Genomic DNA, 12331 nt, shown 5'->3' with positions numbered 1-12331 from the left:
TTGTCAATTGCTGCAAATTGGGATTATTATTATTATTATTATTATTATTAGGATATACTATAAAATATGCTAGTCTATGTAACGTTTTGCAGAAAGAAAGAAAAAATTATGGCATGCTTCTTGCAGACGTGGCGTGTTACTACACCTTCTCTGTGAAAGGCAAATTTCCTTTCAATATTTCATTTTGCACATCATGCAATGTTTCCAGACCAAGAATGCACCTGTGTTGAGTTGCTCTATTCAATTGAGAACAATGTTGTTACGGTTAAGGGAATGTAATTTGGGTCCCAATCATTGCACCAGACGTTACAGTTGGGAGTGTTGTTTGATAACAGAAATTAGCTATGTGGCCAATCCAAGCTTTATATATCAACTAGGTAGCATGCAGAGAACTGCTGCGGGTTACCAAATATTCAAATGACAGTATCGTTTAAATTAATAGAAAACAGCATACATAGTAGGAAGGAGATGAATGGAACTTCATTCAAGAAAGAAGGAATTAACAAACATTACATTAATCAAGCTTAACCAACTCTAATCTTCCTTGGGCATATCAGCTATCTTCTCTGGTTCATCTAAGGCAGGTGAAGATATGAGTCTTTCCACTGGAACTTTAGACACATCACGACGTACTCCAATATCAGAAACCAATCGGCTAACACAGTACATGCCATAACCAACCAATGCTAAACCACTAAAACTGGTGGTCAGAAAGCGAAGCGGTGTAGAAACTACGGCACTAGCAGCAGCCAAGTACGATGTCGCTTGCCCACTCCTGCCTACACTGATGCTTGTGAATACAAGCAGACCTGTTTTGCAGTAAATTGCAAAATCTTCACAGTTATTCTTGAAAAGATTGTAGCCACCAAATCCATTTTCCAGAAGAAACGAAGCACGGCGAAGAACATCTTCAGTTGGATCAGAAGGAGCAAGTGTGCAGGTACCTCCTCGAGTTTTGGCTAGAAAAAATGCAGGTGAGACACCATACTCAAAGAGGTATAGATTACCACCATAAAGAAAACAATCCAAACAGGAAGAGATGACACCATCAGTCCTACTTTGGTCACCACATCTCGGGCATGGATTGTCATTATCATGAGAGGGAGATGAACTGAAAATGAGACGGTCCAACACAGTTCCTGTTCCAATTTCATGGCCTGCTCCCCTGGTAAAGTGGATCACCATTCCATCACCCACGTATATTCCTGGTGTTGTGCACGAAGGCAGTTGAAAAAAACCAAGATATCAATTTCACTACCAATACCATACATAAAATAACACAGACTATAGGTTCAGAGTCTAATTAAAACTGAAGTCTCCAAATCTCATATATGGAAGAGAACTAAAGCATGCAAAAAGATCAATGGCATCTTACTATACATGAATCTGGCCAAAATGCTTATTAATCCTAGAATTCTTGTGAATGATATTTTTCTGGTCCTGAGGTTCTCTTTATGCACAAAGAGTTTTAGTTAGTTTTGCTTTACTTCCCCCTGCCCAAAACGTGCCACATGCACACACACACACAAAGATTGCCAGCCTATAGTTTCTCACCCCTATGAATCAGTCCTTTGACAAAAAATTAACTGACCTTGCAAAGCATTCAACCTCAACATTATCTCTCCTCATTGATGTTTAATATTATTCCTTAATGTCAATAGGTTACAAAATCCATGTCGCTAGAAGGGTTAATTTCCAAAATAATTAAATATCAAATACCACGTTGGATTGCATTAATGTCTAAAAGTTCAAGTATTTAATTTGTATGATATGTTTGTTCATATTTAGAAGTCTTGAAAATCCTATTACCCAATAGTTCCATACTTCCATTACATTTAAGGAACAACAGCACAATAAAACTACAAGCACTGAAAGTTTTCACCCACAACTGATCATACCAATCAATAAGTCACACACAGTTCATCTAAATACATCCAGGAACCGTGACATTTATTATAAAGAATCCACAAGATTGCCTTCAGAGTCCAAGGTTTATTTTGTTTAAATACCAAATTGCAAGCCACATCCAAGTGGCCTCTAGGAGAAAACTAAGACAGTAGACAATTAATTGCATAGGAGTTAAACTTTCTAAACCATGGGACATAACTGGAATGGAAGGCTTTCTTTAAAGAGATAATGGGCCAAACATACAGACTTAAAAAATAAACACGAGCACTAGGGCCTAGGCAAAAAACAGAGTTGGTGGGTTTTTGCATTAGCTTTTTCCTATGGTTAAAGCAGAGATTTTATTCCAGCTTCATAGGTGCTCAATCGTGATTCGTGAACAATGATAAGTGCCATCAGTGGTGGAGTCAGGGAGGGCTTAGGAGGGCCTATCGCCTGGCTAGGAGGGGTGGTTGTCCCCCTCAATTTCAACAAATCTTTTTGTCCTAGCTTACATTCAGATTTAAAAAACTTGAAAGTAGTGTAGCATAAGTCCCCCCCCCCCTTTGGTCCTTATTATTCCTCATGTATGAAAGAAAACTTGGAGATTTCTTCAAATCTGGGAGCATCGACCCAGTATCAGATTGGCCGGTCTAATTTAGTATGAATTTTGCTTTCGTCGCCCCTCTCACAAAATTTTCTAGCTCTGCGATTGAGTGGCATCAAACACTGTAATTTTGGGAACCAACTCTCTCCCACTAAAATTTGGTGAAATTTACACATTCGAACATATAAGCATTGTTGTTATCCCTTTACATCTCTCATGGTTTGATTTATGACCAATTTCTCTTGATTCAGGAACGATGTTTAGCAAATAATTAAGTGACTAAACTTGATCCAACACATGACCTTTGTGCATCTTTCTAAACTGAATAAATCTCAACCCCACATCCATTTGAAACTTTCTAATACAATAACAGAAGCATGAAAACAAAACGAAACAGTTATTACCACTACAAACTGACTTAAAAAACATGTATTGGGACTCAAAGATGATGACGGAGAGGAAATAAAAACAAGATCCGAACCTGAAAATGAATGATTTGCAAGAACAAAGGAAAAAAAATCCCAAAATATGTGGTGTAAAAGCAAATACAAGAACAATGAATGAACAGCAAGAAAGAGAAACCATAAAAAGATGATAAATTTAAAAAGAAGAAAAGACCGTGATGTGCGTAGATGTAAGCCTCCCTCCAGGAATAAATGTGATCACCGGGCTTCAGATGTTCCCGATCGATCTTATTGGAAAGCAATCCCATTTCTCTCTCTCTCTCTGAAGTCTGAACCCAAGCACAATGGAAATGGCTTCCTTTGAGTTCAAGGTATAAAAGCGAAGAGACTCTCAGATTATTCTTCTGATATATGCTATTGCGATGGCATTCCTCCGCTTCCACCCTGTCACTTTCAAATATTTAAGAAATTATTAATTATTTTACGGGAAGGATCCTTTTAAAGTGAAATTAAAAATCAAATCTTAATAGTTATTTTTGTGAATATAAATTATAATTTATTGAATCATATTTATTAATTTATAATAAATTATAACTATTAAATTGATGAAAATTAATTGTTAAGATTTAATATCAATTTTTTTTATTTGACAACAATATCAAATGACTCTGTCCCTTAATTTAAAATTTTATTAACTAGAATAAAATAAAATAAATATAGTATTGTATAATTAAGTAAATTACTATGTCCTCCTATTGTATATTTGCAAATAAAATTATCAGTTACGATTTCAAAAATATTATTTATTTTAGAGTTGAAGAGATAGTTTTATCTAACATGAAAAATACTTTTCCATTTTTTAAAATGTAAAAATATTTAATGATTTTAAGAATTTTTGAAAAATGTTTAAAAAAATTCAATATTTTCTTCTGAACCACTTATCCCATTATGATTTTTTTAATTACTTTTTCTTTATCCATACTCATCTGTATCACCGTTATAAACATAACTAATCTATTTATTTTATCTTTGAAAAAAAAAAAGCTAACGACAAAAAATAAAAAAAAATAAGATACAATATGTTGAAAACTTACAACATTTACATAAAAGATTAAAAGTAGAAGAAAATGAAAATAGAAGAAAAAATAATAAATATGTCTAAATCAAGAAGAAGAAAATTGATGGAGAAAAAAAGGAAAAGAAAAATAAGACCACATATATTAAAAACTTACAACAATGATAGAAAAGACTAAAAATTTAAAAATTAAAATAATCTTAATAAAAAAGAAGACAAAAAAAAAGAAACCACTATTGAAATTTTCCAATATCTTTGGTCTTAATTTTTCTCTATTTTTTTTATCCTCAAATTATTTTCTTTGTTTTGATTTAGATATATTTGTTCTTTGTTTATTCTTTTTTTTTTTCACTTTTAATCTTTTCTATCACTGTTAAAAGAAATAAGAAAAAATAATATAAATAAGAAATAGAAAGAAAAAAAATAATTTAGTAAATTTATAATATATTCGATTTCATTTTTTCTTCTATTTTTTATTTTTTTTATTTAGACATATTTGATCTTATTTTTTCTTCAATTTTTTTGGTAGAATTTTTTCTTTTATTTTTTTTCTCAAATTTTTGTCTTCATTCTATTTTCTTTTTTATTTATACTCTTTTTATTTTTATTTTTACTTTTACTTTTAGCTTTTGTTACTATTGCAAGTTTTCAACATATTTGGTATTTTCTTTTACTTAATTAATTTTTTTATTTATACATATTTGATATTTTTTATGGGTTTAAAGTTTCTAAAATTACTTTAGATAATTTTACTTAATGTTCACCAAAATAAACACATAAAAGTGTGTGAAGTTCATGTTTTCTTTCTTCTCTTCATATGGGTCCACATGGACCCCACATACTTTTTTTTATGTATTTTGGTGAATATGAGATAAAGTTATCTAAAATAACTTTAAAAACTTTAAACTAATTTTTTATTCCATTTTTTTTTAATTTTAGTCTTTTATATAAGTGGTGTACGTGTCTAACATATTTGATCTTATTTTTCTTTTATTTTTTCTCAATTTCTTTCTTCTTTTAAAAAGAGTAAAATACATAGATGAATTTGGATAAAAAAAATCATAGGGGTTACGTGATTGAAAAAACGTGGAATAAGTGATTTAAAGCAAAATTATAGAAAGACTTTTAAACTTTTCCCTTAATTTTTTATAGTTTGTTTTATTAAACTTTTCTTCTTTTTTATAGTTTGGTGATAATTGTTTTTGGGTTGGTTATATTGTCTACTTCTTTAAATTTTTTTACCCTTCTTATTTTTTTTTCATCATTAGATTAAATTCAAATAAACCCAAACACAATAAATTAAAAAAAATATATCTACACATATGGTTTTGACAAATATTATATCTTTGTTTCTCTTTTAATATTTTGCTTATGTCTTCTGTTCTCTCCCCTTGTATCTTTATCTTATATTGATTTGGTTTCTTTCTCTCATTCTCTATCCTTATCATATTTTTTGTGCAGCAACATCCCTTTCCCTCAGATAAATTTATGTAACACTTCTAATATATAAAATTAAAATATTATTTTAATAAAGTTAGAAGCTGGTAAATATGTATAGACTGTGAGGTAAAAATAATATAACTATATCTGATTGCCACTTTTTGGACAAAAATTTACTTGATTGCAACGCCTGAATTTTTTTTTCTCAAAATGCCACATCACAATCTCGCTGGTCTGACAAGCGGGAATGAATTAGACACGTGTCAGCGTCTGAATGGTCAACCATTCTCGCTGGACTGCCCAGCTAGAATGACAGAATGCTGACACGTGGCAAAAGTACAGACATCCAGAGAATGCCTGTACTTTTGCCACGTGTCAGCATTCTGTCATTCTAGCTGGGCAGCCCAGCGAGAATGGTTGACCATTCAGACGCTAACACGTGTCCAATCCATTCTCGCTTGTCAGACCAGCGGGATTGTGACGTGGTATTTTGGCAAAAAAAATTTCAGGCGTGGCAATCAGGTAAACTTTTATTAAATGAGTGGCACAATGGTCAATGTCCCCGATAGATTTAGGTGGGTGCAATGATCTAAAGGTGTAAAGGAGAGTAAAGGAAGGAAGGAGAAGAACACGATACTGTTGATGGAAAGTTGTTTATCAAGATAAATCGTTTAGGGTTAGTTTGGAGCACCTGATAAAGAGGATATGATATGATAACTTATCATATCCTACTTTTATCTCTTGTTTGGTGGGTCAATAGGATATGATTAGCTTATCCTATTGTCTCATTTTATCCTATCCAATACATGGTTTCTTATTCTATGAGAGGAGCTGAGTTAGGATTCAATAGGATAGGATACCAATATTATTAATAACTGTGGCTAAAGAAGAGCTAAATTAATAAAGTTTTCATACATAATTAGCCACATTATTTTACTGTGGCAAACTATATAATTTAACCACATTTATAAAGTGGCTAAATTAATAATAACTGTGGCTAAAGAAGAGCTATCACACTCAGTCAAAATGTAGCTAAATTATTGCAACGCCACTTTTAACTAGGGGTATTCATCAACCGATCCAAACCGATTCAAACCGCGATAACCGAACCGAAAAACCGAGAACCGAATAAACCGAAAACTGAAAAACCGAGAACCGAATAAAAACCGCAAATTTTAATTGGATTGGATCGGTTTTCGGATGGGTTGATGAAAACCGATCCAATCCAATATATTAATTCCCCTCTACCTACTTGGGTCTTTCCTCCCATCATAGCCCAAAATTTTTTAAACTCAAGACCTATTAACCCATCAACTAAACCCAAGAAAAAACCTAGTCACATCTCATCAACAAAAATTTATTTGTGTAAAGCTTCATATCTCATTGCCAAAAAAAAAAACTATATTATCATTTACTTTTCTGTTTAATTTTTTTTTTACAAAGCCTATAATACAAAAAATGTTATTTGCACAATAACCATAAAACAAATTTTAAGATTTTCAAAAAACCGAAAACCGATCCAATCCAAACCGAAAAAAATTGGATTGGATCGGATCGGATTTGAAAAAAAATCCAAACCGAATGGATGATGGCATGATCAAACCGAAGAGATTGGATCAAATGATTTTTTCTTCCAAAACCGATCCAATCCAGACCGCGAACACCCCTACTTTTAACCACATTTAATCAAAATGTGGTAAAATTTGTTAGCCACATTTTTTATTAATGTTTGCCACGTTTCTGAATGTGGCTAAATAACACTTTTTTTGTAGTGAAATGTAATCTTATGATAATCTATATTATTGTAAAAGTGATATGAAACTTTAAGTTATATTTCTTTTTGGGTATAACTTAGAGCCTAGAGGTATCCTCATTCAATCTCTTGCGGTCACCTTGTTTTTGGAGTACGACCCTGAAGGCTCACCTCATTGAAACAATGAGTGCATTGAACTTCGCCATTGAAAGAATGATGAGATTAATCTCTCATTCGAAGAGAGAGGCACCTCCTCTGGTCCCAAAAATTTTACAAAAATTTATTTGAGATAAGGTTTAAATCCCTGTCTCAAAAAAACTCTTATAAGCTCAGCTGCCAACTGAGCTACTTTTAGAGGTTTAAGTTATATCTTTTAGATCATATGATAAATAACAAGTTAAGAAATCAGCTGACCACAATTCAAGAAAAAGTTACGGGTCAAAATAAACACTTAAATTACAAAATGTCCGTTTGAAACAAAAATATCATTAATTGAATTCTTCACAAAAAAAAAAATCATTAATCGAATTTAATATTAATTTTCAAATAAGTAAATTTCATTTCGAGCCTAAATCTTATTTAATAATGTTTCTTAATAATTATGCACTCAATTAATTGTTAAAATATGATAGTATTTGAAATAATTTAGTTATAGTTATTAAAAGATAATTTCAAGAATAATTTTTTTTAACGAAAAATGATATTATCATGACAGAATATTTAATATTTTAAAAAATATTATCATATTCTATTCTTAAATAATCATTTTCCAACTAATATAAAATATAAATAGATAATAATACAAAAGTATAAATAAAAATGTTTAACTTTGAAACCTTTTAAGAATAATAGAGAAAATAAAAGTTAAAAAAATTATGAAAAAATTTAATAGTCCAGTGTTTTCCCTTTGGGGTAAATTTAAAGAGCTAATAGCTATGATGCACCGACACTTCAAAAATTCTAATGTTTCGTATCTGATACTTCCGACAGTTCGACACTCCAACACGCATTGCAGAGACTCAAAAAAAGGGTTCACATGTTGCATTATTTTTTTAGTTCAAACTATTAGATTCAACGGATTACAATTACTATTTTATTGAGTTTAATATAAACATTTGTGATATCTTATGTTTCTTTACAAAATTGATAGGTATTATAAGTTTAGTTTCATTTTTTGTTAAAATATTAAATATTAAATATAATATACACTACATATATTAAAAATAGTATTTAATATCAAAATGTGCTCTAACGTGTCAAAATCTAGCATTTTTTAAAATTGATGTGTCAGAGTGTCGTGTCGTATCATCTCTCGTGTCCTGTGTCAGTGACGATGTAACATAGGCTAAGAGTATGCATACGGAAGATCTGTGTCTAATACAATCAAGTAATCCAAACAGGTGGGTAAAAGCACACTCCGAAACAAATAAGATCATAAGAGACATCCACAACAAACAACCAGCTATGCTAGGCAAAAAAATTAATTAATTGCAATTTAAATAAAAAATTATAAATTTATTGTTATTTTGAAACTATATATGCGTGTATTACAATGTGTCACGCTCTGATTGGGCTTGACCACTCAGGCCTAAGTTGGACGTGACCCATAAGGCAATCATGCCTAGATTAGGCGTGACTCTTCTGGTTTGACACGTAGTACAAAAAGTTAACAGTTTAACTGTAAAATTTTGAAAAGCCATAACTTTTGATTCGGGTATCCAAATCAGGTATTGTTTTTATTCCATATAACTTTTTGAGATCTATACAATGACACCTCATTGACATATTTTATCTCTCACAAATACAGTTCGAATTTGCAACAATGGTATTACTATAAAAGTGCTACAATATAAAACTGTGAGAGAGATTAGTGAGAATATAATGTTCTTTAAGTTGCATTAAAAAATTAAAAACTTTTAATGTATTGCATTAAAAATATGTTCTTATGATGTGAAACATGCTTTGATAAGAGGGTTTGAGGTAAATTATACTATTATAGACGTTGAAGAATGCATTATTATAAACATATATAGCACCTCAAACCCTCTTATCAAAGCATGTTTCAGTGCAAAAAGTCCACAAGAAAAATCTAGGAGTCCCATGAAAAGCCTACAACTGGATGCCCTTTTGACATATTTTATCTTTGTAAATGATGTTATTTAAATTTTTACTTCCCAACATTAACAAATAATTCTCCAAAAAAATTTCAATGTGTAAATATAAAAAAGATACGTGGAATAAAAAAAATCACTTGAGTAGGACTTTCGAGCCCAAAAAATTACCTGTTAATTTTTGTTTTAAAAAGGGACTACTCGAACGAGACCACATTATGTTATAGGAAAAAATGTGTATCATTCTAAAGAACACAAAATTATGTCATTTTAAGTGAGAGAAAGAGATAGATCATCGGAGAGATAGTTGGGGGGAAATTTTTAAAGGTGGGGTCCTATCTATTTGTGAGAGTGAAAGGACACAAGGTGTGTCATTTAAATTGACACACCATTTTCTCTTATATTATATTTTTAAAAACTTTTTTTAAATACTACATCCCGCTCATGCTCTCTTCCACTTCTATTGTTGTAAATTTGAACTGTATTTGTTAGAGATAAAACATATCAAATGAGGTGTCATTGCATAAATCTCGAAAAATTATGTGAAATAAACATTTTTTTTTAATCTGATTCGGATACTCGAGTCAAATATTATGACCTTTCGAATGCTACCATTATATTAAAAATGTTACTTTTTTTACCCTGACTTAAGCAAACATTTGGAGACTCAGTTGGCAAGGGGAGTGGATCCTCTCATGTGCTAATTAACATGACCATATCATGTGGGGCAATCATAACTATACATAGGTGAGTTAATGGTGATAAGAGAGGAGAGAAAAAAAATATAAGGATAGAAAGTTACACAATCATCACTGTTGATTTAATTATTAATGATTAAGATCCTCTCACATAATATGATCATGTTAAATTACACATGAGATGATCTATTTCTCGTGAACTACGCTTGTTACCATTAAATTTTAAGACTTTAAGTATTTGAGTCTCACTAAATCCGATGGCGAATACTGAATAACAACACCACTTAATATCAAACCTCCTCCTTCTTAATATAATCACCATATTTTTATCTCACGTTTTATGTTTACTCGAATGATTTCATTATTTTGAGTCCTTATCAACGAAATGCACGCCTTCCCAGTTTTTTAAAAAATAAATAAATAAACAAAATTCCACCTTTAGAATCTAGCCGCAACGTATGCTCATGCTCATGCCAAGGAGAGATTCTTGATTAAAATTGCATAATTTAATACATTAAGCTAGTAAAATATTGACGTGCTATTAATTTTTATTCAATACAATAGTGTAAACCCCGTAATCTTTCCATCATATAAAATATTCCAAACTTATACGGAGAAGGATATTATAACAAACAAGTTATATTATTACTATGTTAATACCAATCAATCTCACCGTTAGATCGCTTATGTTGATCCAACAATTATATTTATTTCTATTTTTGTATGGTTATGATTCCCCGTATTTAAAGTGAAAGCATTAAATATGAGAAATCATAACCATACAAAGGTAGAAATAAATATAAAGTATTAAATTTGAAAAATCATGATCATACAACGATGAAAATAAATATAACCGTTGAATCAATATAAAGAAACTAACGGTGAGATTGATTAATAATAAATGATAATAACACAACTTGGTTGTTACAATATCATTCCCGAAGTTATATATGCTTTTCCATCGTATAAATGAAAAGCAGGGTATTTCTCTTTATTGTTCATGACAACACGAAGAAGCAGCCAAAACGTTAGAAATATATTGGAAATAAGAATTTTAAGATTATATTCGATAATGAATAGGGGTTAAAATGGAAACTCATATTTGACCACTAGCAAACTTACAGTTCTCACTACGCACGCACACTCTTTATTCCTCTCTCTCTCTCTCTCTCTCTCTCTCTCTATATCTATATATTTGTTTCTCTCTCATGGCCGTGCTCCTCCGCGTGCAGATCGCCGTCCTCTACGGCCTTCTCGCCCTCTCCATAGCCGCCACCGCAAGGCCCTGCCGAACCTTCCTCATATCCTCTTACTCTTTCTCCTTAGCCGCCGAGATCTTCGCCGATCGCGGCCATCCGATCGAAATCGAGGGCCGTCCTTCGCCGGTTATCAACTCCTTCGGACTCTCCGCCTACGACTTCAGCTCCCTACGCGACCGCACGAAGGACATTCTCAGCGTCGTCGTCGCCTTGCTCTTCGGCGTGGGCTGCGGCGCCATCATAGCCGCCACTATGTACTTGCTGTGGTCCGCGTTCTCCAGCCGCTACGATCACAGTGGATCTTACGATGAGGAGGATGATAAGATCGAGAGCCTTAAGAAAACGGGGTACGTGAAGATTCCGGCGAAGGAAGCATCCATATGATAAATGCTTTATCCTATGAATGTTGTGGATTGTTTGTTTATAATAATGATAGTGGAATTGAACGCAAAATGCTTATATCAGTGTTTGTACTTTGTCAATTTCATTCTGTTTAATGTATTTGGGGGTTTTATATTTGATTTAATATCAGCACAGTTATATCGGTATCTTATTGTCGAGATCTATCATCATCATATTTAGGATTATGCTCTTGTTAGTTAAGAGCTTGAATTGTATGAAAATAGCAATTTTGAGATCGAGAGAGAGAGAGAGGAGGGTTGTTTGGATATACATATATACTTGCTGTTTGTTTTTTGGTTGTCCCATTAAATATTAACAAAGGAATTTTGGTTTTCTGCGAGTCAGTTTGCATTCTGCAGTTTCTTGATAGCAGAAGGCTAATCAATGCGTCGTCTTATAAAAAGAGACAAATTGTGGGTTGCAAAGATGAAGAGTAAAAGACACGTACGTCTAGGTAAATAACTACTATTATGATTATGATTTTTTGCAGTAAATGTTTGACATGACCACTTATTAATGGTCTATATTGGTGTTAGAAAGTCTTGTTGACCCTGAGGACACAATACATAAATGTCTTGAGGATCGCAAAAATTTGAGAAAAAAATTGAAGAGGTTTGCTGTACATCACACGGATGACTTTTGGGAAATCCCTTACGAATAAGATGTGTATAGTTATAAGCTCCTTTATTTATATTCAC

At 32.0% G+C, this 12331-nt stretch overlaps 2 protein-coding genes across 2 annotated transcripts; one reads left to right on the top strand and one right to left on the bottom strand.

Annotated features, from left to right (window-relative positions):
- Positions 1–353: 353 nt before the first annotated feature.
- On the bottom strand, positions 354–3261 carry LOC133293072 (protein LEAD-SENSITIVE 1-like). The gene is made up of 2 exons (XM_061491595.1): positions 3110–3261; positions 354–1205 (listed from the first exon to the last, which is right to left on the bottom strand). Exons 1-2 carry the CDS (start codon positions 3201–3203, stop codon positions 535–537), a joined length of 765 nt encoding a protein of 254 aa, XP_061347579.1. The 5' UTR covers positions 3204–3261; the 3' UTR covers positions 354–534.
- A 7816-nt stretch (positions 3262–11077) lies between these two features.
- Positions 11078–11949, top strand: LOC133293507 (uncharacterized). Its single transcript, XM_061492085.1, has one exon. The coding sequence runs from the start codon at positions 11181–11183 to the stop codon at positions 11613–11615; it is 435 nt and encodes a 144-aa protein (XP_061348069.1). The 5' UTR covers positions 11078–11180; the 3' UTR covers positions 11616–11949.
- The last annotated feature ends 382 nt before the right edge of the window (positions 11950–12331 follow it).

Source organism: Gastrolobium bilobum, unplaced genomic scaffold (genome assembly GCF_033153095.1).
Source record: "Gastrolobium bilobum isolate Gb01-03AN ecotype WA unplaced genomic scaffold, APGP_CSIRO_Gbil_v1 utg909, whole genome shotgun sequence".
NCBI classification, from domain to species: domain Eukaryota; kingdom Viridiplantae; phylum Streptophyta; class Magnoliopsida; order Fabales; family Fabaceae; genus Gastrolobium; species Gastrolobium bilobum.
Note: the sequence above shows the minus strand (reverse complement) of the source record. Positions and strands in the feature narration are given on the sequence as shown.

What these genes read in the sequence shown, in the direction of transcription:
- LOC133293072 (XM_061491595.1), bottom strand. Translation starts at nt 3,203, where the DNA reads ATGGGATTGCTTTCCAATAAGATCGATCGGGAACATCTGAAGCCCGGT. An exon ending in TTACATCTACGCACATCACG is followed by an intron (nt 1,206 to 3,109) that starts GTCTTTTCTTCT and finishes GCACAACACCAG; the next exon opens with GAATATACGTGGGTGATGGA.
- LOC133293507 (XM_061492085.1), top strand. Translation starts at nt 11,181, where the DNA reads ATGGCCGTGCTCCTCCGCGTGCAGATCGCCGTCCTCTACGGCCTTCTC.